The sequence below is a fragment of the Nelumbo nucifera genome, chromosome 2 (genome assembly GCF_055504915.1).
Source record: "Nelumbo nucifera cultivar China Antique chromosome 2, China Antique-T2T, whole genome shotgun sequence".
Lineage (NCBI taxonomy): Eukaryota > Viridiplantae > Streptophyta > Magnoliopsida > Proteales > Nelumbonaceae > Nelumbo > Nelumbo nucifera.
In genome coordinates, this window is record NC_142650.1 from 30,791,822 (window position 1) to 30,818,594 (window position 26,773).

The 26,773-nt window shown below is 40.3% G+C and overlaps 1 protein-coding gene across 2 annotated transcripts in view; it reads left to right on the top strand.

Moving 5' to 3' along the window:
• The window catches only part of LOC104603355 (uncharacterized), a 53,836-nt gene extending 27,063 nt beyond the window's left edge, over nucleotides 1-26,773 (top strand). The window contains exons 4-5 of one of the 2 annotated variants that reach the window (XM_088898099.1): nucleotides 21,838-21,987; nucleotides 25,784-26,773. In XM_088898099.1, coding sequence (XP_088754225.1) covers nucleotides 21,838-21,987; nucleotides 25,784-26,215 — 582 coding nt within the window. In that variant the 3' untranslated portion in view covers nucleotides 26,216-26,773. The remainder of the gene's footprint in view (nucleotides 1-21,837; nucleotides 21,988-25,783) is intronic. The other variant, XM_010267371.3, reaches the window with a different exon arrangement.

The window sequence follows — 26,773 nt, forward strand, 5'->3', positions numbered from 1 at the left end:
AGCACATGATGTCTGATGAATAATGCCATGCTGTTCTAAATACTGTTGAAATGCAGTAAGAAAATATTCACGACCATTATCTGAACGGAGAACTTTGATTGGAACACCAAATTGTGTACGTATTTCAGCATGAAATTTTTGAAAAATGGAAAATAATTCACTTCTTTCTTTTATTAAGTAAATCCATGTCATTCTTGAACAATCATCAATAAAGGAGATAAAATACTTGTACCCATTGTAAGACTCAATTTTGATTGGACCCCAAACATTTGAATGAACCAAAGAAAAAGGACTCAACATGCGACTCTCAACTCTCGGACTAAAGGACACACGACGGTGTTTACCAAACTGACATGACTCACATTGTAAAACTGACAACTGACTCAATGATGGAACCAACATCTTGAGAACCTTGAGAGATGGATGTCCCAGTCGACAATGCCATTGTAGAGGAGTAAGGGAGGTCTGAAGTGTAATTGAAGATCCACCGCTGTCAAGGTAATACAATCCACTAGTTTCATGCCCCCCACCAATCTTCTTCCCCGTCTTGAGATCCTGAAAAACACAAGTGGAAGGAAAGAAGGTAACAGAACAGTTAAGAGCTTTGGTTATTTTACTAACAGACATAAGATTGAATGGAAACTTAGGTACATATAAAACAAATGATAAGGGGACAGAAACCAAGTCAACATTACCAACACCACAAATGGGAGATGAGGACCCATTGGCAAGTGTAACAGTTTGTGATGTGGAGGTTTCAGAAAGAGAAGAGAACACACCTGGAGTCCCAGTCATATGATCTGAGGCTCCAGAGTCAATAATCTAGGAAGGAGTTTTAGATGACATGCAAGCAATACCTGATTGGGCATATGTGGCAGTGGTATGCTGTGAAGTAGTTTGAAGGAACCGTTCATACTCATCACGCGGAACACTCACCATCTCCCTCCCAGAAGTAGATGTAGATGTGGGAGGTGTTCGGTCTGCCAGTTTACTGTCACTAATAGCAACCTCGCCTGCTACAGCATGATTAGCCCATTTAGAGGGAGGGCCATGTAGGTCATAACAGAAATTCACTGTGTGTCCATCCCTACCACAATGAGTACATTTCCTTGTAGAATTATTTTTTCCTCTACCACGGCCTCCCCCTGAATCACGGCCACCCCGACCAATCATGGAATTGCCACGGCCCCCTCTGGAATGACCTCCCCCTCTTGTACTATGTCCACCACCTCTAGCTGTCACAAGTGCTGATCTATCATACTGTGTGGGGTTCTCTGTCTGGCCCAAAGAAATTCTACGAAGTCTTGAGAATACTTCCTCTAGTGATGGAAGAGTAGAGCCCCCCAATATTTGAGCTCTAATTGGTTCATATTTTGACTTCAGCCCCACTAAAAATCTTGTAACATCAAGTTGCTCCTTTTGCTGTTGCTGAACTTGAATATTTGAAGTAAGGGGATGATAGACATTGAGTTCATTCCTTATATTCTTCATGCAGGCATAGTACTCTTCTAGTGTTTTGGTTCCTTGTTGTAGATCAAAGTACTCCTGATACAGCTGATATACTCTTGTTGTGTTGTCTTGTCCAGAATATAGCTTCTTAGCATGCTCCCATATATCCTTAGCCGTATCAAGGAACATGAAGTTGGCACTGATTTTGGGTTCCATACTATTCCACAGCCAAGTCATGATTTGAGCATCTTCTTGTTCCCAATCATCAAACCCTGGAGAGTCAACCGGTGGCTTCTCATCTCTTACATGCTTTACTTTCTTCTTTGCCTTGAGAAAAACTTCCATTGATTTAGCCCATGAAACATAGTTCTCTCCATTTAGCTTAATTGAGGTCATTTGTACCCCTAGGTAGTCGGAGGAAATTACTACACTAGGTTTCTGATCATTGTAGCCATCTCCTATTGCTGCCATTGCACTCTTTCACAGTTGTCTCTAACTTTACTTCTCAGCTACAAGCTGATTGATGTTGTTCACAATTTGATATTTCAGCACCTATTGCAGTCTCTAAACACCACAGTGGAAGCACACACTTATTCTTATTCACACTACTGCTGACTTCACACACTTACGTCCCACATAAGAATCAGTTTACCATTCATTAATCACAAGTAGAGGCCCTCTTACAACCACTCAAGCACCACAACACAGCCAAATCTGCTGCACCCAGTTCAGACTTGTTCAACACACTTAAGAGGGCATTACACAACCACAAGGAGTTCGGCAAGTTCACTACATTCTACCTTACACCACTCAGCCACTTACAGCAGCCCTAACACCATTCGGCTACTGCACACACAACTATTCAACAACTTATAGCAGCCCTACACCATTCGGCTACTGCACACACAGCCACTCAACAACTCACAGCAGCCCTACACCATTCGGCTACTGCACACACAGCCCTACCTAGGGCAACAATGAACCTAGTTCTCTAGGTTCTACTCAATACTAACAGCTTCTTGTAGGGTTTCTACCCAGAAATATAAGTAACACTAGAAGAGGAGAGAACCGACCTTCCTTTGAGAATATCAATCAACCATTCACTGCTGAAGTTACTTTCCTTGTTGAAGAGAGTTATGCACAGCAGAGAGACAAGCTGTAATGTTTCTGACCTAGGGCGAACCAGTCCTCTCCATCGACTGACCAGAAACGAAAGTGAAGAGTCACGAACAACACTGAGGTGCTTTACCAACTGACTTAGATCAGGAACCTTGCTCTGATACCATATTTCGACTGCTGCTACAGTAGTCCGAACAGGAAGAGGAGAAGAAGAAGAAGAAGAAGAAGAAGAAGAAGAGGAAGAGAAGAAGAGGGGTCAGTCGAAAATCTGATGATTAACCCATTCAGTCGACCCCCTTAATCTATATTAGCTTCTAATCATGTTTACAAAGACAGAAATGCCCTTACTTAAGTGTGGGGCAGAGTAACTCTAATAACACAGCCACATAAGCAAGTTACTTAATAAACAGAAGAAGACTAAACTACCCCTATTCGACAGATCTTAACAGAACTCAATGCCAAGTTGAGTGTTGATGCAGGTGAAGAGTTTGATGATCCTGGAAGATATAGGAGGTTGGTGGGAAAGTTGAACTATCTGACCATTACCCGACCAGATATATCATTTGCTGTGAGTATGGTGAGTCAGTTTATGCAACATCCTCGGATTCCTCATTGGGAAGTAGTTCTAAAGATTGTTAGGTACCTGAAGGGTGCTCCAGGTCGTGGTTTGCTATACCGAAGTGGAGGGATCCTTGAGATAGTAGGGTACATAGATGCTGATTGGGTTGGTTTTATATCAAACAGGAGATCAACTACAGGGTATTGTACCTTCCTTGGTGGCAATCTTGTAACTTGGAAGAGCAAGAAACAAACAGTGGTGGCAAGGAGTAGTGCAGAAGCCGAGTACAGGGCTATGGCTCATACCACATGTGAACTAGTATGGTTGAAGAACTTGCTACAAGAGATGGGGTTCTCAGTTGATAAACCCATGAAAGTATACTGTGATAACCAATCTTTTGTTCACATCTCTTCCAACCCAGTCTTCCATGAGAGAACTAAGCATATTGAGGTTGATTGTCACTTTGTAAGAGAGAAAGTGATAAGTGGAGTGATAACCACATCTCATGTGAGCTCAAGAAATCAGTGGGCAGATCTCTTTACAATGGGATTGTCTCAGGGCTGAGTAGATTATATTTGTGACAAGCTGGGACTATATGACATATACTCTCTAGCTTGAGGGGGAGTGTTAGAATACACGAATCAGGGGTATTTTGGTCATTTTGGTTTATCTGTTTGAGAGTGAAAGGTCTATTTTATTTAGGTTTAAGTTATGTGTCCCATCTTTCATGAGGGACAATATGGTCTTTCTTGTAACTCTATTATTTCAAATAAATACAAGTGGATCCGGCTAGGAAGGACTAATTTTCTTCTTCCTAATCTGGCCAAACCATTCTTCTTCTTCTTTCTTTTCTTCTTCTCTACTTTAACCTAGAATCGAATAAGGTTTTCTTACAAAACTAATAATAAAGCTGAAATAACAAGCTGAAAACTGAAACAACTACCAACTAACAATGACATAACTAACAAAGAATACATGCTATGCTGCCATACAAACGCAGTGGAGACCACAGTCGTGGGGTCCACATCATTGTTCTCTACACTCCCCTTCAAATTGGGAATAGATATTTGTCATTCCCAACTTGCATAGGTCTGCCTCTAACTTCTTCCTTGGAACAACCTTGGTGAGAAGATCTGCGAGTTGCATGGTAGAGGTGATATACGGGATACACACTTCTTGAGAATAAACCCTTTCTCTGACAAAATGTCGATCAACTTCGATATGCTTAGTTCTGTCATGCTGGACCGGATTGTGAGCTATATTAATAGCAGCCTGATTATCACAATACAACATTAAGGGCTTTTCATAATCAATACCCAACTCTTCAAGTAATGACTTCAGCCATAGGATTTCAGCCACACCATTAGCCATTGATCTATATTCAGCTTCAACACTAGAGCGAGAAACAACACTTTGTTTCTTACTCCTTCAAGAAACAAGGTTACCTCCTACAAAGGCACAATATCCAGAGGTAGACCTCCTGTCATCAGCACTCCCAGCCCAATCAACATTTGTATAGACCTCTATCTTCATGTAATCATTATTCTTGAACAATATACCTCTACCTGGACATCTCTTCAAGTATGCTAATATTCTCTCAACTGCAAGGAGGTGAGTAGTTCTAGAAGAATGCATGTATTGACTGATAACGCTGACTGCATAACTAATGTCTGGTCGTGTGAGGCTCTCCACCCTCTGCACTGTTCTTGTGATTCTGTTCAATGGGTGTATTTGCAGGCTTAACTCCCAACTTTCCAGTTTCTGCTAATAGATCTAGAACATACTTCCTTTAGAAATAAAGATCCCGTATTTAGATCTAGCAACCTCAATACCCAAGAAGTATCGTAGCTCACCCAAATCTTTCACCTCAAACTCTTGATGAAGGAGTTGTTTGAGGGACTCAATCTCACTATTATCATTCCTTGTCACCACAATATCATCCACATATACAGCAAGCAAGGTCAAAGAAGAGTCCACTCTTTTAATGAACAATGTATGGTTTGACTGGGCCTGTACATAGCCGAATTTTTTAAGGGCTTGTCTGAATCTATCAAACCAAGCTTTGGGGGACTGCTTTAGTCCATACAAGGCTTTATTCAACCGGCAAACCTTCTTACCTGTCTCTGCATCATAAAATCCAGGAGGTAATTGCATGTAGACTTCTTCCTGTAAGTCTCCATTTAGGAAGGAATTTTTAACATCCCTCTGGAACAAGGGCCAAGAATAACTGGCTGCAAGGGCTAACAGAACCCGAATAGTGGTCATCTTTGCCACCGGAGCAAAAGTCTCCAAGTAGTCTATACCATAAGTCTGAGTAAATCCTTTTGCAACTAACTGGGCTTTATACCTTTCAATGGAACCATTAGCATTATGTTTCATGGTAAATACCCATCTACATCCAACTGGTTTCTTTCCTTTGGGTCGGTCAACTAGCTCCCAAGTATTATTCCTTAGAAGGGCATCCATTTCAACCTTCGTTGCATCTTTCCACTCAGGAACTGACAAAGCTTCCTATACTGTTATGGGAATAGGAATATCAACAATGGATGTGAGAAAAGACTTGTAAGAGGGAGACAAACGATCATAGGACAAAAACTGGGAAATGCAGTGAGCTGTGGATGTGGTGCAACGCTGTTTCCATTTACGAACTGCAATAGGGAGGTCAAGGTCATCCAAAGAAAGTGGAGTAACAACAGTGGAAGGTATCTCAGTGGGACCTGGATCTGATAAGGGGACTGTAGTACCTGGATCTGGATCCGTAGAAGGAACTGAGGCTGGCGTGGGCTGCTAATGACCGAAATCAACCTGTCTTCACCGCCTGTGATAGACTTTCAACTCCTGACACCTCTAACAACCCTCCCCATTTCATTCCTCATCACTCAATGGAATGGGTAAAGGAACTTCAGATGAGTTAACCTCACTCTCACAAACCCCATTCTCATTACTCTCCCCCTAAGGAGAAACACTAGGGTAATAGGGTATCTCCAATCAGAATGATGTACATTATGAATTTATTGTAAATGAATAAAGTACATATTTGATTCATGTTCCTGTGGTGCGTTCATAGCCGTTGGATAAGTCTGGGGAGATTTATCCTGCCAAGGTTGACACTGGTATGCTACCGAATGTTGGGGTGGCCTGTCTCAGCCACCAGGGTGAGACTCAAGGCATATGCAGTGTAGGATTAATTGAATCTTTGAATCGGACCAGATTTCCAGTATTGCCCTGGACCTTGAAGATTGATGGGCAAAATTGGAAAGTTACACCTGACCCCTAGACTCGATTATGATACTGCACCAGGTGTCGGATCGGGCTATCTTTGATATGCCAATTAGTGAGATCCTTAGCGGGGGTTAAAACCTGGGTATGTTGGGACAGTCTGAGAATTCATCTGAGTGGGTGATCATAGTGACAGGATCAGCCCCTTTGTCGGACAAAGGTAATGATCGGGGATGCACTCTCTATGATGGAAACCAAGACTGCCGGCAGCCAATTTCAATCGTTGAGATTTGTTTTGCAAAATATATTTTATATGAGATATAAAAGTATATATATTACGGTTTCTAATTGTTTGCAAAAGGTTTTAATTCCCGGGATCCATGTGAGTAGAGAGTGCAACACTGTTCCTTGCAGCGGAGGGAGAGGTCCTCTCTTGTCGGGCAGTGTTTGATCATTATGGGCTGAGAGGTTAAGTGTAAGACCATTGAGGGTAATACCTGATGGGCTAATCTTGCATTTGCCCACAGTCCCTGGGTGTTACAAGGTGGCTTGGCCCAGGGACCACTTAGGGTAAGTGTTGGGCCCATAGAGCCCATGTGATGGGTTTCAGGGGGTGCACTGCCCATAACAATGTATTCGGCCAGGCCTTGTAACAAAGGCTGGGCTGAACCCATGTGGCTGATGTGTAGATCAATGTTTGGGTCCCACGCCATACAAGGAAGCCCAACTGGGCAACAATTAGAAAGGCTAAGTGAGCACATAACCTTAATGGGCCTAAAGCCCATTTCGAACTGGGTTGATTTGATCAGTTAAATAAAGGGCGAATTCTGAGATTGGATTAGCAGATGGGATTGGATCTTGACCTTATCCACTCAGAGAGTCCAGATCTAAATGAGATTCAGATCTGGAAACCTCCTAATGAGATTAGGAGAAGGCTGATCCAATCTGCAGATAAGATAAGGGTTTACCCTTATCACTTAAAGGAAATTCTGATCCAAATATGATTTGGATCAACAACTCCTAATGGGATTAGGAGTTGATCCCTTAAGGTTATAAAAGGAGGAGGGGGCGACAACCTTTTGATATACTACACTTCACATCCTGTCCTTAGAGCTGAAATCACAGAAGAAAGAATTTAGCAACCTGCGAAATTCTTTCTTGCCGCCTCCTTCCTACCGCCGCCTAGCCTGCTAGTTCGATTTCCAGTTCAGTAGGAGAAATCAAGATTGGATCTTGATATCAGTTTCTTGTGAAGGGACTGATAGGAAGTTGTGCTCACGTGCCATCCTGCTGATTCTTGCGAAGGATCAGATTCTTGGGAAGAACATTGCTGACTCTGCTCCATCTTGTAGTGCGCCATCTTCAATGGGAGTAGTTTTTGGTTCCTTCCTTGGGCGTGAACACCTCCATTGGGAAATATTATTTTTCCGTATCAGGTATATCCCTCTCCTATTGCTTCTGTTCAGATTTGGTTCGGTTCTTGGTTCAAGACAGATCCTTGAAAAATGTGATTTTTCTAAAATTGGGAATACGATTCTTAGTAGGATGGAGAGAAATTTTTTGAAATTCGCCCATTCTATTCCCGCAAGATTCGGGCGTCCATATGATGGATATCTCATCCCTTCACCCATTACATTCCTCATCACTCAATGGAATGGGTAAAGGAACTTCAGATGAGTTAACCTCACTCTCATAAACCCCATTCTCACTACTCTCCCCCTGAGGAGAAACCCTAGGGTAATAGGGTACCTCCTCAAAGAAAGTAACATCCATCGAGACAAATCTCCTCCCGGAAGTAGGTTCATAGGAGCAATAACCCTTTTGAGTGTGTGCATAACCGAGAAAAATGCATTTGGAGGCCTTAGGGTCAAATTTGGAACGATGAGGTCCAAGAATCTAAAGATAGGAGGTGCAACCAAAGGTTTTAAGGGGAATAGTAAATAATTCTGCATCTGGGTATAGAAGGGTAAACGGAGGCTTCATGTCAAGAACTTGTGAAGGAACTCGATTAATGAGATACACTGTTGTGAGAATAGCATCGCCCTAGAAATAGATAGGCACATTGGAGGTAAACATAATGCTTCTAGCCACCTCCAAAATGTGCCTATTCTTCCTCAGGAAACCCCATTCTACTGTGGTGTATAAGGACAAGTACTCTGGTGAATAATCCCATGATCAAGTAGATAAGAGGCCAGGTAAAGTATTCTTTCGCATTATCAGATCTGAGGATTTTGATTTTGACCCCGAACTGGGTTAAAATCATCTGATGAAAGGTCTGAGTCAGAGCAGGAACCTCATCTCGAGAATGCATAAGGTAAACCCAAGAAAAACGGGTATAGTCATCAACAAACAACAAGAAATATCTGTACCCCCCCATAGAAGGGATGTGATACGGGTCACAAACATCGATGTGCACAACATCAAAAGAATTATTACTTCTTTTATTACTCAAGGAATAAGATGTTCTACAATGCTGCAAATTCACAACTCTTACATCTCAAATTTGACATCTTAACAGACTCAAACAAATTAGGAAACAAACTCTTCAAAGACCGAAATGATAAATGACCTAACCGATTATGCCAAAGCATAACCGGACTAACAGACTGAGAAACAAAAGACTTCTTATCTTCATGATCTTTCCAATGAGAACTCTCTCCAAGCAGATAGATCCCATTCGTCTCACGGCCAGTCCCAATCACCTTCCTCCAAGTCCTGAAAAACACATCGGTTAGGGAAGAAGGTTACTGAACAGTTATGATGTTTTGTAATACTACTGACTGAAAGCAAGTTAGTATCAAGCTTAGGAACATGCAAAACTGAGGATAAGGAAATGGTATTAGACAACTTGATGTCTCCCTTGTCAGAAATGGGAACAAGGGAACCATTAGCAATGGACACTTTATCTCTACTAGAAGATAGGTGATAGGTAGTGAACAGTGATGGCAAGCTAGTCATATGGTCAAATGCACCTGAGTCTATTACCCCACAATGTTCAGTATTACCTGTCTCACAATATCATAATCAGAATCCAGACCAGCTAGGAATTCAAAAACCCTATTAGTCTCAACTTGCTTTCTATGAGTCTGTGCATCCTTCTAACTTTCCCACTCAAGTGTTTTCAGATGGTCAATTTCATGCCACAGGGATTTCAAAGTAGAGAAGTAAACAGAGACTGGTTTCTCTCCTTGCTTGAGGTTATTAACCTCACACTTCAATTCATAGGCCCTAGCAACATTAAGGGGTTGGGAGTAGGTCTCTTTCATGACATCCCAGATTTCCTTGGTTGTTTTTGCCCACAAATAGTTTCGGCTGATATGTGGCTTCATAGAGTTGCACAGCCATGTCATAACCAAGTAGTTCTCCTGAACCCACTTGGTATATATTTGGTCCTCCTTGAATGGTTCTTTCACATCTCCCAATAGGTAGCTAAGTTTTCCTCTACCCCCAATAGCCATCATGGCCGATTGGGCCCATTCTAAGCAGTTGGGTCCATCAAACTTCACAGTTGTAATCTGAAATGTAGTCTCAGACATATTACCAGAATTTCTAGTCCCAAAAACACCTTCCCCCTGATTCTTGAACTCCATTCTTGGTTAAGAATTAGCAATCAAAGCTTTTAAAGCTACTGTAATAGAAAACAACACTTAAACAATTGATAACAGCCAGCCTAGGTCTTCCACAAACAAGGGGAAAACAGAATTTTGTATGAACTCAGTTCAGATCTGATCTAAGCCAATCGATAGTTCTGAATTTTAGGGTGAACCCAGTTCAGATCTGATCTGAAACCAATCGACAGTTCGGAATGTAAGTAGTCCAATTCTTGATAAAGGTTTTCACCCCCCAAAACAGGTTTGGAAGCTGAAACAAATTTAGGAATTACCCAAAAGGTGATAAAGATCAGGTTTGATCGTAGGGTTAAGGAAAACTTTGAAAAATCTTTGTGAGAACAGAAATAATTCTCAGTCGCACCTTCCAAATAGGTCTACAGTCAAGTCTGGTCGTAGGGTTAAGAACAAACCCTAGAAAAAAAACTCCAGAGAACTTTGATCGCCTTTGAGAAAATAAGGGAAAGCTCAGCCGCTCCTTCTAGATAAGTCCAACCTATCTTTGATTGATGACGGTCTCAAGGAAAGATAAAACTTACCCAGAAAACTCTGATCGCCACCTTCAATCATGGCCTGAACCCTAATATTGATCCTTTTAACCTTCTCTGATTCTTCCTGATTACCAAAACACTCTCCAAGCCTCTACAAGCCTTTGGACAGCTGCTAAACCCTTCTGGTAACCTCCAAGAATCAGCCAATGAACAGTTCTTTCTAAGCTTCCAGCTCTAGGCGGTTCTCATGTGGTCGGCTGGATTAGACACACATGAGGAACCCTAGATTGGCTCTGATACCAAGTAATCGATCAAGACTACAATCAGTCTTGAATCCGAAAGTAAAAGAAGGATTTCAGATGGAGAAAAGAAGAAGAAAAGAGGGAGAAGCAGAAGCACACGAAGGGTTTTAGAAAAGGGAGAGAAAGGGTCGAATCAAATCAATCTGCCGACCCACTCTTAATATTTATATGTTTACTAATTGTAAAAAAATGCTAAATTGACCTTAATGCTTACATGGCAAATAAACTAATAATAAAGTTGAAAACTGAAATAACTACCAACTAACACCGACATAACTAACAAAGAATACATGTTGTGCTGCCATACGAATACAGTGGGGACCACAGCCATGGGGTCCACATCAGTGTTCTTTACAACCACCGCTACGCAATTCCCCTTGCCTTTCATCCACAACTTGAACCTTTGAGAAGATGCACTGCGGCTTGAAGGAAACAAAACAGAAGAGAACTCCCTCCTCCCCACGTTGGACCCAAGGCTTCTACATCCTCAAACAGAAACCTCCTTCCCCAACTGCTACTTAGTGGACAACCCATTATTCTTCATCCACTAGTCCTTTCTCTCTCCCTTCATCTTCCTTGCAGGCCTCACCCCCTTCCCCCACACCCCTCATGTTGTTCAGCTCTTCCCTTTGGTTTCTTTCAAACTGTTCAATTGCTTTCCTGACCACCACTCCCCCCCCCTACAAGAAGAATAATCAAAGAGATTTCCCGATTTCCACCTGTTTGTCCACTAGTTTGCTGATGCCCACTTTTTCCTTCTCGGGGATACCTTCCTTAGAAGACTCTTTGAAACCACCTCCCCCTAATTTCCTTCTCCTTCCCCTCTCTTTCCTTTCATTTTGTTCCTCAGGCTATAAATCTGAGGCTACTCTGTTATCCTCCAATTCCATTCTTTCATCCTTCCCCTCTTCCTCCTCTTCCACCCTTCCATCATCCTCCTTTTCAATTATGTTCTCCTTCTCGATCTTCTCATCAATGCCCTCTAAATCATTTCTTTCTGGCTTCTCCCTTGAGGAATCCTTGTCTTTTTGAGAGGATGGAAAAGAAACTTGCATTGTGTTAGTTGGATCTAACTCCATAGAAAAAACCATGTCTTTGTCTTCCAAAGAGGACTGTTTAACCTTCATTTTCACTCCTTTTCTTTTATAGATTTTCTTGAATTTGCCACAAGGGCTGTCCCCTACCAGTCCTTAAGCTTGTGAAAAACTTTGGTCACATGAACCAGCTGCCTGTTTCCGGACCTTTTGGATTTCCTGAGATCCCTTGTCTTAAGCGTGTCATTAACAAGAATCTCCAAGGTTCCTCCACTCCTCATAACATATTTTCAGAAAAAAATACAAGAATGATTCATGTATGTATAATAACATGAAATTGCAAGTCTCCTTAAGTCCTCTGTGTTTAAGATGGACCAAGAACCCTTGAGATGTATGAATAGGGAATCCATATAAATAAGCATATTTCTCCTAGCTAATCCCATAGTGAGTCTATTATTCCGCTGGCCTCTAATTTTCATAAGGGGGAGCTCATTGATGCAGATGTAAGGAACAGACTGGAAGAGAGGTAGGAAGAGGGTGAAGGGTGGGTCGATTGTAGCATGGAGGAAGACACTAATTACACTGATGATAGTTCAGATGATGCTGTCAGTGTAGGAAGCATGGGTGATGAAGGCTTATGCAATGAAGAACTTGTGGAAAATGTTAATCCAGGAAGGTTGTTTTAAATGCAAGCGGACAAGACGCAGCAGGTTGATCCGGTGGACTGGAATGTCAGAATAGGGGAAGAAAATAAAACAAAGCAAGGCCAGGAAGATGGGGGGGGGCACCTATGCACATGAAGGAGAGATTCCTCTCTAAAGTTTCAAGATGTGCATTGTTCTATTAGGGATAAGCAGCAGGGTGGAGAGAGGGATCACAGTGTTGGCCAGGTGAAGGAAATGATTTCTCACCAGCCCAAGGAAATGGATAGGAACCAGTCCTCTAAACATGGAAGGTTAATTGAAAACATCAGCCAACCTCCTTCAGGAACGAAGGGGTGAGTAGGAGGGAGGGGAGGGATAGGATAGAGGAAGAGTCTAGCGGAGAGGATTTTGTTGCAGAATTTGTGGGCAAACTAGGATGTAAATTGAAGGACTGAAATGATTTAAAAGTTTTCCTACAAAAGAAGGAGGAGAGTAAGACCAAGAAGAGAAAACTAAGTGAAGTTGAGAGGCTAAAAAGAGATGTAGAAGGAGACAAACAATTTAGCGTAATGGGGGAAAGGAGGAAAGGAGGAAAGGGTTGAAGTAGGGGTGTAAAACAAGAGGTCACATGAGGATTCTTAGTTGGAATGTGGGAGGGGTTGGGAAATGCAAGGAAGAGAGCTACAATTAAAGAGGTGATTAAAAAGTTAAATTTGGATGTAGTGCTTATTTAAGAGTCCAAATGAATGGACTTTGATAGCAGATTGACAAGAAGTGTATGGAGAGCAAGGGAGATCAGCTGGGTAGCTGCTCCGTCTTGGGGATCCTTAGGAGGGGTTGTGACATTGTGGAAGGGGATGTGTTTGTGGGGATGGAAGAGTTAATTGGCAAAGTGGAGGATGGATTTGAATGGGTGTTAACGAATGCATATGGACCAAATGGCTACAAGGAAAGGAATGAAATGTGGGAGTAACTAGATGGTGTTAGAGGTTTATGGGATGGACCATGGTGTGTGGGAGGGGACTTCAATGTGGTTAGATTTATAGAGGAAACTAACAATCCTAATCAGAGAGTGACAAGTATGGGGAAATTCAACCTCTTTGTGGATGCCTTTGAACTTACAGAGATTCCTTTATCTCACAAGACATTCACTTGGTCTAATCTCCAGGCGAACCCAATATGTTCTAAATTGGATAGGTTCCTTTTTTTCCACAGATTGGGAAGAGCATTTGGGGAATATATCCTCCAGGGCACTTCCAAAGCTTACCTCAGATCATTGGCTCATAGTGATTTGTAATGGTCATTTCACCCGGGGTTTACGAAGAAAGTTAGAGAATGGTGGGAGCAATGTCACCCTTCAGTGGAGTGGGAAGGCATGAGGTTTCACAAAAGGCTCCAAATTCTTGAAAGTAAAGATCAAAGAGTGGAATCTCTTGGAGTTTGGTAGAATTGAAGAAAGAAAGCGAATTTTGATGGATTAGATTGAGGCTCTAGACTTGAAAGAAGAAAGGGGAGGCTTTGGAGAAGAAGACAAGGAGCAAAGGGGAAGGCTGAGAAGGTAGCTAGAGGATTATTTGCATAACGAGGAGGTTAGCTGGAGACAGAAATCTCGATGTAAATGGTTGAAGGAGGGAGACAAAAATACAAGATTCTTTCATACTATAGCAAATGGGAGGAGAAGAAAGAATTCTATATTAAGGCTGGAAGTTGAGGGATCATCCTTTCCCATGCAGATGAGATAGTAGGGGCATTTATAGATCACTTCAAATCCATTTTTAGGAGACCCTTAAATGAGAGGGTTTGGTTAGAAGGACTGGAATGGACAAGTCTAGGGGCTGGAAACAAAGAGAAGATGGAAAGGAGGTTTGAATTGGTGGAAATAAAGGGGTCTGTTTTCTCCATGGACAGAACAAAAGCCCAGGCTCAGATGGATTCACAATGGCCTTTTATCAGAAATGTTGATCTAATGCTAGTATTTGATGAGTTTCATAGGAGGGGAGTGATTAATCCTGGGTTGAACTCCACTTTTATTGCTTTGGTCCCAAAGAAAAAAGATACCTTACACCCAAAAGATTTTGGACCCATAAGCTTGATAAACAGTTTGTACAAGATAATTGCAAAGGTGTTGTCTCTAAGAATAAAGCTAGTACTACCCTCCATTGATTAGGGCTACCCTAGCCAATTTACCCACATATTTCTTGTCTGTGTTCAAGATTCTAGCGGAGGTGTCTAATAGGTTGGAAAAACCGATGAGGGACTTTCTCTGGGAGCTGGGAGAGGAAAAGAGGGACCATAGAGTGGGTTGGGAGGTGGTGACTAGAAGCAAGAAATTAGGAGGGCTCGGGATAGGGAACATTAGGAACAGGAATAAGGCTTTGCTGTGAAAGTGGTTATGTAGGTTCCCTCTAGAGAAGGAAAAGCTATGTGCTAGGATAGTGGTTATCATTCATGGGCTCAAGGACAATGGATGGGATCTTGGAATTCTGGCAAGGACTACAAGTGCTTCACTTTGGAAAGCCATTCATGAGCTGCTACGAGCCTTCTCCCCTCTGATCAGGTATGATTTAAATTAAGGCAACCTTATAAAGTTTTGGGAACAAACTTGGGTGGGGAATACCCCTTTGAAGGACCAATTCCCCTCTTTGTATGCTCTTTTTGAACTAAAAAATGAGCCCATCTCCTCCTTCAATGTCCCTTCTACCTCTAGTTCTGGGATTGGGTGGAATTTAGGCTTAAGAAGGGCTATAAGGGATACAGATATGGACAAAACCTTTTCTTTACTGGGTATTCTTGAAAATTCATTATTGGACCCTACAAAGGAAGATGGCAGAATCTGGACTCCATCCCCTTTGTGCTATTTCTCTTGTGCCTCCTTTTTCCAAAGCTTAACTCAACCATCCGGTCCCATTGGCTCTTCCTTCCTTGTGAAAGAAGTTTGGTGTAAGACAATTCTGTCTAGGGTTGGGAATTTTTGTTGGGAAACTTTCCTGGAAATAATCAGCACTGGTAATTTGCTTCAAAGAATGAGACCCAAGACTTGCTTATCTCCGCATAGGTGCATTCTCTGCCAAGCTGATGGGGAGACTGGTTATCACCATTTAGTTACTTGCCATTTTGCAAAAACAATTTGGGAGTGGGTCTTCTCCCTTTTTGGGTGTAAGTGGAATCCCCCATTGATGTGCAAATTTTATTTTCTTCCTCTTATTTTTGGTGGCATTTGGAAAGAAGAAGGATCAGTGGAGGTGCTTAAGGACTGCTGTATGTTGGACCTTGTGGGAAGAAAGAAACTCAAGAATCTTCTCAGAAAGGGAAAGGATCATTGAAAATGTAATGGAGCTAATCCACTTAAGGGCCGACACTATGGCTAAAGTCCTCAGCTTTATTTACTGATTTTACTCTAGATGACTTGCTGAGAAAGTGGGAAGAGATTGCCAGTTCTGCCCAGGTTAGAACTGGGCTAAGTCCTTCTTGGACCCCTCCCCCTACTGGATATATAAAGCTGAACTTTGATGGCAGTAGTAGAGGGAACCCAAGGCAATCTGGTATTGGGGGAGTATTCAGGGATGAAAATGGGAATGTTTCAGTGATGTTTTCAGGCCCAATAGGTGTAGGTGATTCCCTCAATGCTGATATTCTTGCGGTATTGGAAGGAGTTTGAAAGGCAAAGGAATTGAATATAAAGAGGTTTGTGGTTGAAGGTGACTTAGAGGTGATAGCAGGGTGGCTGAAAGAAGACAAGGCTGTGTTGTGGAACTATAGCAATGAAAAGAAAAATTTCAAGTGGCTGGCTAAGGAATTGAATATAAAGAGGTTTGTGGTTGGAGGTGACTCGGAGGTGATAGCAGGGTGGCTGAAAGAAGACAAGGCTGTGTTGTGGAACTATAGCAATGAAAAGAAAAATTTCAAGTGGCTGGCTAAGGATATGGAAGTAAAGTACAATTGTGTAAAGAGATCTTTTAACACTTTTGCTGATGGGTTAGCCAAGCAAGGGGTGGTAGAAACTCAAGACAGTAAATAACAAGAAAAAACAAGACACAAATTACAGGTTATAACCCAGCCTTGGACAGCCCCATTCAAGATGGTTTTTGCCACTCCTGCCCTAGCTAGAGAGTGCTATATCGTTAGCACTTCTAGCACCTGTTTGAGTGAGCTATTTAATAAGGAGTCCAAATGTTGTGTTTGTCTCATCCTCGACCTAACCTTTCATGGAATCAAATCCTGTTTTCTCATCCAATAAACTATAGTTTGAGAGTCACCTTCAACATCTACATTTCTCAGTTCTTTCATTTTCAATAGTTCCAATCCCTGAATCAGAGCCTTCAATTCAGCTCTTAAAGAATTCCCAACACCTATAGGCTTGGAATAGTTGAGTAGAATGCTTCCATTATGATCCCTGAATCCCTGACTACACCCCAACACCTGAATTTCCTGGGTTCCCAAGGTAACAGCCATCAAAATTAAGTTTAATTTTACCTTCTGTTGGAGCACACCAACTGACAACCCTTTCCGGATTTCTCCAGAAATTCAGCAACAAAATCCCAGCCCATAATAAATCATTTATAGAGATACCCTTTAATTTATCACACAACAATGGCCAATGGGCTGCTCTTATCATGGTGAGCTCGAACAACTCCTCCAACCCTCTTGCCTTCTCAAAAATTCTAGCATTTCTTGCACTCCAAAACCCCCAAAGTACAACACCCCTTATACATTTCCATAAGGTTGTGTTTGGTTTGAAGGAAAAAGTAGGGAAAGGAAGGGAAAGATAGGGAAACCTTTATAAACCTTGTATAGGTTTCCCTACCTTTCCCTTCCTTTCCTTACCTTTTCCTTCGAACCAAACATAGCCTAATTGTTTTTGGCTCTTTGTGGAAAATCTCAATCAATTTGTGTTAAACAACTCTGTTGGAGCCACCCATATATACCCTGCCAAAGAGTAAAAATGTAAAAATGTTCCCACATCTTGGATGCAAAGGTACAATGCAAATGGAGATGGTTACTGGTTTCCCCACTCCTTAAACAAAGGACGTACACATGAGGCGAGAGACACCAATTTTGTCACTTCCTTTGAAGCCTCTCAAAGGTGTTAATAACTAGATTGGCAGTTTCCCAACAAAAGACCTTAACCTTAGGAGGAATAGGACTACCTTACACTTCTTTACTTGGGAATGGGTTCACTTCATTAGGTAGGTTGAAGGTTTGAAAAAGGAAGAACAAGAGAAAAGACCACTAATATTAGGTATCAAACTTTCCCATCGACCCTTGAAGGACAAAGGTTTATTTTGTTGGAGGATATCAAGGAAGCAAGTCAGCTCATTGATTTCCTGCTCTCTTAGTGCCCTTCTTAAGCTCAAGTCCCAACCCAACCCTCTCCCATCATGAGAAACCAAATCAGCAACTGGTTTGTTTTTAAGGTTAAAGATATTATAAATCTTGGGGAAAGCTTGAGAGAAGGCAGAATTTCCCCACCATGCATCTTCCCAAAACTTCACCTTGGCGCCAAAGGGGACATCGTACCTTATGTGTTGCAAAAATATTGGAAGTAAGGTTAGAATTGCTTGACTTCTTAAAATAGAATTTCTATTTGGACCCCAGTCCCACCATTAAGATGAAGTCTGTTGAGTGGCCCAATTTTATTTTAGTTTGTTTTTATTTAGTTAGGAAGTTGTTGGGCCTAGGCCCATTAGTTTATATTTTTGAAAGTTGTGACTGTTCAGTTTTAGTAGCCGCCCTACTAAGGGCATCCTTGTAATATCTCATCTTTAAGTTAATTATAAATATAATGAGAGGTAGGCGGTTAGGGTTAACTTTTCTCACAATCCTAGTTGACCTCCTACTCTTTTCTTCTTCTCCTTCCTTCTCTATTGCTGAAATCTTCGCCTTCCCCCTCTTTCTCTCACAAGAAGCTTGACTGAATCAGCAAATAGTGATTTCTACTTGGTATTAGAGCAGGCTGAAGGTTCTCGAAGTTGTTCTCTCATGCAGCCCTAGATCGGCCGACTGCATGGTGATTTAAGAGGCTGATCGAAGCTCTCAGGTAAGCCCAGTTTTTGGATTTTCTTGATGGATCTGTGTGCCCTGTAGCTGGTCTAGGGTTTCTCATCAGAATCAGGAAAAACTAGAGAAAGGGGAAGAGTCCTGTTTTTGTTGGACTCTTCAATTTTGACCTAGGAAGTGGCGCCCTAATTTTTTAGGGTTCCTTGGAGTTTTTTGTAAGGGGCGGTTCAAGTCCTGAGTGACTTCTTCTTCTTAAGCTTGCATACCTTTCCCTTTTCAGTATCACTGTAAAAACCAGCAGGAAGATCCATATACACTTCTTGCAGGTCCCCATTTAGGAAAGCATTCTTCACATCTAGTTGAAACTAGAGGCTTATACAGATGTAGATTGGGCAAGATGCCTTGATGACAGGAGATCAACTTCAGGAGTGTGCACCCTAGTTGGGGGTAACCTAGTCTCATGGAAGAGTAAGAAACAAGCAGTGGTGGCAAGATCAAGTGCTGAAGCCGAATACAGGGCCATGGCACATGGAGTTTCAGAACTTCTCTGGATCCGTTTTCTGTTAGAAGAAATTGGTGTACAGGCAAAAGAACACATGATGCTATACTGTGATAACCAGGCAGCAATTAATATTGCCCATAACCCAGTCCAGCATGACCGAACTAAGCACATTGAAGTGGATAGACATTTTATCAGAGAAAGGGTAACTTCTGGAGAAGTTTATCTTCCATACGTTGCTTCTGATTTGCAACTCGCTGATGTTCTAACAAAAAGTGTTGCAAAGAACAAGCTAGAGCATGATCTACGCAAGTTGGGAATGTGTGACATTTACTCACAACTTGAGGGGGAGTGTTGAGTGGCCCGGTTTTATTTTAGTTTGTTTTTATTTAGTTAGGAAGTTGTTGGGCCTAGGCCCATTAGTTTATATTTTTGAAAGTTGTGACTGTTCAGTTTTAGTAGCCGCCCTACTAAGGGCATCCTTGTAATATCTCATCTTTAAGTTAATTATAAATATAATGAGAGGTAGGCGGCTAGGGTTAACTTTTCTCACAATCCTAGTTGATCTCCTACTCTTTTCTTCTTCTCCTTCCTTCTCTACTGCTGAAATCTTCACCTTCCCCCTCTTTCTCTCACAAGAAGCTTGACTGAATCAGCAAATAGTGATTTCTACTAAGTCCATGCTTTTGACAACCAAATACCACAATGTCTCCGATTCATTAGGAAACCTCCACAACCATTTGCTTAGAAGGGCTATTTTTCTCCTTCAACCCCCCAATTCCTAAACCTCCTTCCTTCTTGCCTTTGCACAGATGCTTCCGATTCAAAAGATGTCTTTCTTCTTGCTTCCAGTGTCCCAAAGAAAATCTCTAATAAATTTTTCTATTTTTTGCACAATTTTCATGGGGGCTCTAAAGACTGACAAAAAGTAGATGGGTAGATTGGATAATGTTGATTTTAATAAGTCAACCTTCCACCTTTTTGAGTGGTAATTCTTCTTCCAATTATTTAATTTTTTCATAAGCCTTTCAATAATCACCTCCTAGAAGGAAGTGTCACAAGGCTTCCCCCCTAGAGGAAGCCCTAGATATTTCAATGGCCATTGCCTAAATTCACATCCCAACACCATTGTACACTCCTTCACAGCGTTTTAAAAGTGAAAGATGCAGAAAAAAAAGCGCAAGGACCATTTTGCGCCTGAGGTGCAAGGCGCAAAAATGCAAACAAATTCTAAAAATGCAAGTTATTGAAATATTAAACACATTATTAATTAAAAATATAAACTTAATTTTTAAAATAAATGCTTTAAAAAGCCTATTATCTCAAATTAAAATATATAAACGTAGCATGTAAAACATATTTTAAATGAGAACTTAAAAATAAAATATCTCTTTGTTTTTTTCCTCAATTGCATTACTTCAAATAGCTAATGTGATGTTAAATATTATGCATTCTTGATTCTATGAGCTGCCTTTGTACCAAGCCCCTCAAGGCAAACCCAAATAGCTCTGGGAACAATCCTGAAGGTAATGTGTGAATGAAATTCTTCATTGGGGAAGCAATCTGGGAAAGAAAAGGAAAAAAAAAAGTAAAAGGTGGTCAAATCTCCTTAATACCCAAAAAAATTAGTAGGCCAAGAAAATACAACACCACTTGGCTCAAACTATAACAGTTCACAAATTAATTTCTGGCCCTAGTTCACCCCATTCCAGGCTTTCATTGACAGCATGAGAAAGCAAATTGTGTTTTTACTTCTTACATCATTAACTTCTATGAAAGATGATGAAATTGAGCTGAAAGAGTTTGACTTAAAAGTAGCCAACCCCAAAGAGTTGGGATTAAGGCTGAATTGAGTTGAATTAAGACTTTCACCTATTAGTCTAATATCAAGCTCTTTTCAATGTTGTTGCCAAGGTGCTAAGTGGTAGATTTGATAGGCAATTCTCAAAGTGCATTTGTGCCTGGGCCTGGGGGGAGGGGGATCCTTGATAGTGTACTGGTGACCAATGAACATGCAGACTTACCTGGGGCTGAGGAACTGGGTTTTGTGTCTAAAATTGATTTAAAGGAATATTCCATTATAATCTATAATAATGGGGAATTGTGGAGGAGGTCATGCACTTTATGGGCTTTCCTGAGACATGAGAGTAGTATTTTCTTCTGTGTCTTCTGTTTCCTTTTCCATTCTTATCAAAGGTTCTGTTTTTCTACTGAGTTCTGTTCTAGTTTTCAGGGGTTAACACCAAGGACACTGATCACAAGAGGAAAATGGTTTGGCTTAGTTGATATATTTGGATCTGATGGTTTTCTAGTATGGCATTTGCAATATGCTAGTGGGGCAGTTTTCATGAAGGCTTTAATTTAGGTTTTCAATCCAAAAGTTATTCTGAACCACTAGAAAATTGTACTTGTCTTGGTTTTCCAAATTGCTACCTTTCTTTTTACTTATTTGGAATTGCCTATTGATGCTAATGCATCTTCTTCACCTCGTATATGGTGACTGAAAGGGTCCTGAAGAGGCTTTCTGGTTGGAATTATAGGTACGTATCTCTTGGATGTCATTTCTCTTATCCAAAGTGCTTTATCTAGTATGCCAACCTATTGTTTGTCTTTCCTCAAAGTACCTTAAGCTGTAACAAAGTAATTGGAAAAAATACAAAAAGATAACTTATAGATGGATGTATTGGGGATAGAAGTTCTTTTTTGTGATTAATGAAATTTTGACTGTTACCAATAAAAAAAAAGTTCTATTTTATGAAACGGGTTTTGTTTTGTTGTCCAAATAAGCTTAAGGACCTTGGTTTCGGGCATATAAGAGCCATAAATCAGTGCCAATGAAGTGCTTATTGCAATTTGTGGTTGAATTACTTGCACTTTAGAGAAGGGTGATCATTTGTAATTGTAAATATTGTGCAGCTAGATTTGAATGGGATTCTAGAAAAAAAAAATTCTACTTGTGGGGTTTGCTCATGGAAAGGGATTATGAGGTCTCAGCAAGAATTTGCGAGTTACATGAAAGTTGTTGGAACACAAATCAGATTTGGGAGGATAATTGGAACCAAGCAGGTTGGTTATGTGATATTTATCCAATATTTTTAGGTTAAGCTCTATTGAAGTCACCACTAGCCAATATTGATTTTTTTTATCATAAATACCAATATTATAGAAGCTACGGGGATCAAGTTATTTGGTATCATACATTTAGTGAACCTATTAGAAACAGAGAGTGATGAGAACGAGCTGGAGGCTGCTAACTAAGTTCATTCTCATAACCCAAAGTGGTACTATTTTGATGTTTGTTTCTAGTTGGATCTTACTAGAAGGAAAGGTTCAAAGTATCAATGCCTGATTTACCTGTTTACAGGTGTTTTCGGGAACCCATGCTAAAAGGCGTATGGTTTAAATTACCAATACACCTCTGGCGATACACAAAGGTGTATCGATACTTTGAACCATGCTAGAAGGTAATGACAAGAAATCAAGTGCAAGTATCTCAAATTGCTATAAGTGGAAGCATTTGTGTGGTTATTATCATTGGATTCAATTCTCATAAACCATCCAAAGAGTAGAGGATTTTGAATTGTGGATGCATGTTTTCTGTGTGAGATCATGATAAAGGCATGCTGTATTTGTTTTGTTTTTTGATCAATGCATGCTGTATTTGTTTATTCATTTTGGAGAGCTTAATTCATTTCATATTCTCTCCTTTCTCTCTTTAGGGAAATCTTTGTCCATTCTACAGCTTTATGAGATTTTTTTTTTTAATTTTATCTGGGGCCTAGAGTTAATGCTGGAACCAATGTTAAGGTATTCTGGAGTTTAGTTCCATTTGCAGCCTATTGGGGTGTGCAATACTTGACTATAATGAAATGAAAGGATTTTTATGGTAAAAAGATAATTCAGATTAGCTGAATGCGATGGCTGTGCTGTGGAACCAATGATAACCCCACTCCAGCCATAAATGCTAAGCGAGAGATTTAAGGGTTGTGGGCCATGTATTTTGAGTGGTGTGGGGTGTTATCATTTGTTCCACAGCCTGTTAATTTATGTTCTTATTTGGACCCCATATTGTGAACTGGGTTCTTGTTCTTCCAAAGATTTGAAGATGTTTATGGTGCTTTATTTGTGGGAAACTTTTGGTCTATTTTGGATTTGAGAGGAGGGGATTGTTAAAACCATCTTTAGTTTTTTAGCTTTTGTTTTTTTTTTTTTGATTGACAAAACATTTCATTAAATAAGAAAGAGTTGAGAGTACATTTTAGAGTTGTGAAGGTAATTCCCAAGTACCCTTTAAGTTACAGACTTCGGCCAATTACTATTCAGCCCAAAACAATAGCTGCCTATGTATCCCTTGCTTAGCCAGATAATCTGCCATCCCATTTGCAGTCCTCTTAATCCATTTTTATTTTTTATTATTTGCCTTTTTAGCTACAAGGCCTCTCTTGTCTTTTGTAAATTATTTTCTCCTTATTAATGAAATATTCAGTTTACTTGATTGATAGATTCACTAAGAAATCAGCTTCATGGAAAAGCAATTATTTATCTTTGGGAGGAAGGAGTATGTTGATTAGATCCACCTTAGCCAATCTTCTAGTGTACTTCATGTCAGTCTTCAAGAATCCTCTAGGCGTAAGCAAAAAGTTGGAAAATTTGATGAGGGACTTTCTATGGGAGCTAGGTGAGGAGAAAAAGGACCATAGGGTGAAAGGGGATATGGTATGTAGAAATAAGGAGTGTGGTGTACTAATCAAAAAAGGAAAACAAAGTGTGGTGGCCTTGGTATTGGGAATATTCAAGAAAGAAATACTGCTCTATTAGGTAAATGGTTGTGGAGATTGCTGGTGAATAGAGATAAGTTGTGGGAAAAAGTGATCATCAGCATTCACGGTCTTGTGGCCGAAGGTTGGGGCTTTGGAGTTCAGACTAGGGCTACGAGCTTCTCCTTGGAAATCCATCCATGCCATTCTTCCTTCTTGCCATTTATCAGGTATAAACCTTGCTTTAATCAAAATTTGGGAACATGTTTGGTTGGGTAACTCTCCCCTAAAGGACCAATATCCCTCTCTATTTGGCTTTTCAAATCGTAGGAATGAATCTTTATCCTCTTTCTTGGTTCAATCTAATCCTGGGTTTGGCCATGAGTGGGAATTGAATAAAATTTTGGGAACATGTTTGGTTGGGTAACTCTCCCCTAAAGGACCAATATCCCTCTCTATTTTGGCTTGTCAAATTGTAGGGATGAACCTTTATCCCTCTTTCTTGGTTCAGTCTAATTCTGGATCTAGTCATGAGTAGGGGTGTCCACGGTTCGGTTAACCGAACCATGGGCATATTTTGCAAACCGAACCGGTGGTACCAGTTTTTCCATTTGTCCAAACCGAAACCGAACCAGTATCACTGGTTAACTGGTCCGCCGATTTCGATTTTTGATTGGTTCGGTTTTTCGGTTTTTTATATTTATAATATATATTATATAAAAATATGTATAATATTATATTATAAATAATAAATGATATATAATATATTATAAATATTCTAAAAATATATAATATATATAACATATTTATAAATAGATTATTATAAATATAATATAAGTATATATTTATATATATAATGAATATATATTTATATATAATATATAGAAAATATGTGACATATATTAAAAATATATATAAAATATACATATAAATATATATACCGGTCAGTTTGGTTAACCAAAAACCAAACTTCCCGGGCCCATAACACAAACCATCGGTTCGGTTAACCGCATTTTGCGGTTTGGTTCAGTTTTTCGGTTTTTCATGGACACCCCTAGTCATGAGTGGGATTTGGAATTTAGAAGAGGTCTTCATGATTCTGAAATTGTTGATGTCTCGTCCTTGATCCAAAGCCTTGAGAGAGTGATTTTAAATCCTACAAAAAGTGATGCACCAATTTTGACTCTTTCCTCCTCAGGCTCTTTCTCTTGTGCCTCCTTCTTCAAAGCCCTAACTCAACTGGGTGATAGCATGAGTTTCATTTTCCTGTTAAAGAGGTTTGGAGTAGACCTATTCCACCTAGGGTTGGAGCTTTTTACTGGGAATTATTTCTGGAAAAAATAACACTTGTGACTTTCTCCAGAGAAAGAGACCCAATTGGTCTTTTTCCCCCCACTGGTGTTCTCTTTGCAAGCCGAAGGTGAGTCCTGCTATCACTTACTAGTTTCCTGCCCCTTTTTTTCAATTTGGGAATAGTGTCTCCTGGTGACTCGCTGAGGGCTGAAATTTTTGCTATTTTGGAAGGTATTCAAAAAGCTAAGGATTTGAATATTAGTAAGTTGATGATTGAAGGGGGACTTTTTTTCTAAACGGGTTATAGGTTGGTTGCAAAAGGAGGAGGATACTGGTTGGTGGAATTCTATCTATGAGAGAAAGGAAAATAGACAATATGTTACAAGACTTGGAGGTTTGTTTTCAATGGGTAAAAAGGGATGCTAATTCCTTTGCTGACATGTTGGCCAAACAAGGGGTGGGAAGAAGTCATCTGTTTTGGGCTGTTCTGTAATTTTTTTCTTCTGTCGTTTTTGGAAGAGATAAGAGAGGTTATCTTTCCTTGTATTTATGCTTAACTTGCTTATCAATGAATTATTTCTGTTATTGTTCAAAAAAAAGTTCAGTTTACTGTAATAACAATAACAGGAAAGAGGTTTAAAAGGAACTGCTGAAGTTATTGGTGGTTTATTATGCATGTATGTTAAATAAAATATAACTGATTAACATAGCTTGCAAGCATTTAGCAATTTGTTAATAGAGATTCATTTTCTTTTTCCCAAGGATAACTATATTTCCTGCCTTGATGACTATCTTTTTTGGAACTGTTTCAGGAACTAGAGCTGAAAAAGAAGCAAGAGGAGGAAGAGAAAGCAAATGAACTGGAATTGGTGGCTGGAGAAGAAAGAGAAGTGCCATCTGATCCAGAGCTATTAAAGGTGAAGGTCAGACTGGATGCATTAGAGGAAGTTGTGAAGGAGATTGCGGTTGAATCAAAGAAACAGTCAGGTGCCAATTTAACAAAGGATAGCCAGGAAGTTGACAAGAAAGAGCAGCTTGCAGATATTGTCTCACGCTTCCAAAATAAATCAGAAGGCAACACTGCAACTGACGATAATTCCAGCGGGTTAAAATCCAGGGAATCAGCACCAATCTTGAGCCAACAGCAGGCAAATGGGTCATCTGCAGCTATTAATTCCTTGCAAGGGGACCAGAAGAAGGGAGGTGGAGGTGCCAAGGATGAAGGGGCTTCAAAAGATTTCTAGAAATAAAGATGGCATTAACATAAGGAGGCAAAACTAGCGTGTTTGCCTTTAACTTGTCATAGCCCTAAAATTGTTATTTCACCCACATCCTGGTTCAGTGAGAACCTTTGATACATCTTGCATCAAAATGAGTAAGCGCAGTGCCATATCATACGTGCCTTCAGTCAAGATGGAGTTCACATTTATCTAGATTTTGGCCCTATTTATCCATCAATCTTGGGTCACTTGTCATTGGCTTTGGGGTGGGATACTTAGCTGGGCTACTGTTCAAGTTAAGGTTATAATTGGAGCCCTCCATTATGAAGAGCTTTAAACTTGATTTCCAAGCTTTTCGCTCTTGACTGAACTGTTTCATATTTTGCGGCCACAGAACTGTAAGCAGATCATGTCTTTGCATTAAATTATTTGAAAAGCAGAACCCATTATGGTTGGTTTTAAGTTATTACTGTTGAGGTACCTCCTATTATATTTGTCACTAAGAATTCTTGCTCAAATTGGAGGATGCTAAGGGTATGTTTGGTTTCCCAGGTAAAAATGCAAATATTCTTTTAGATGTTT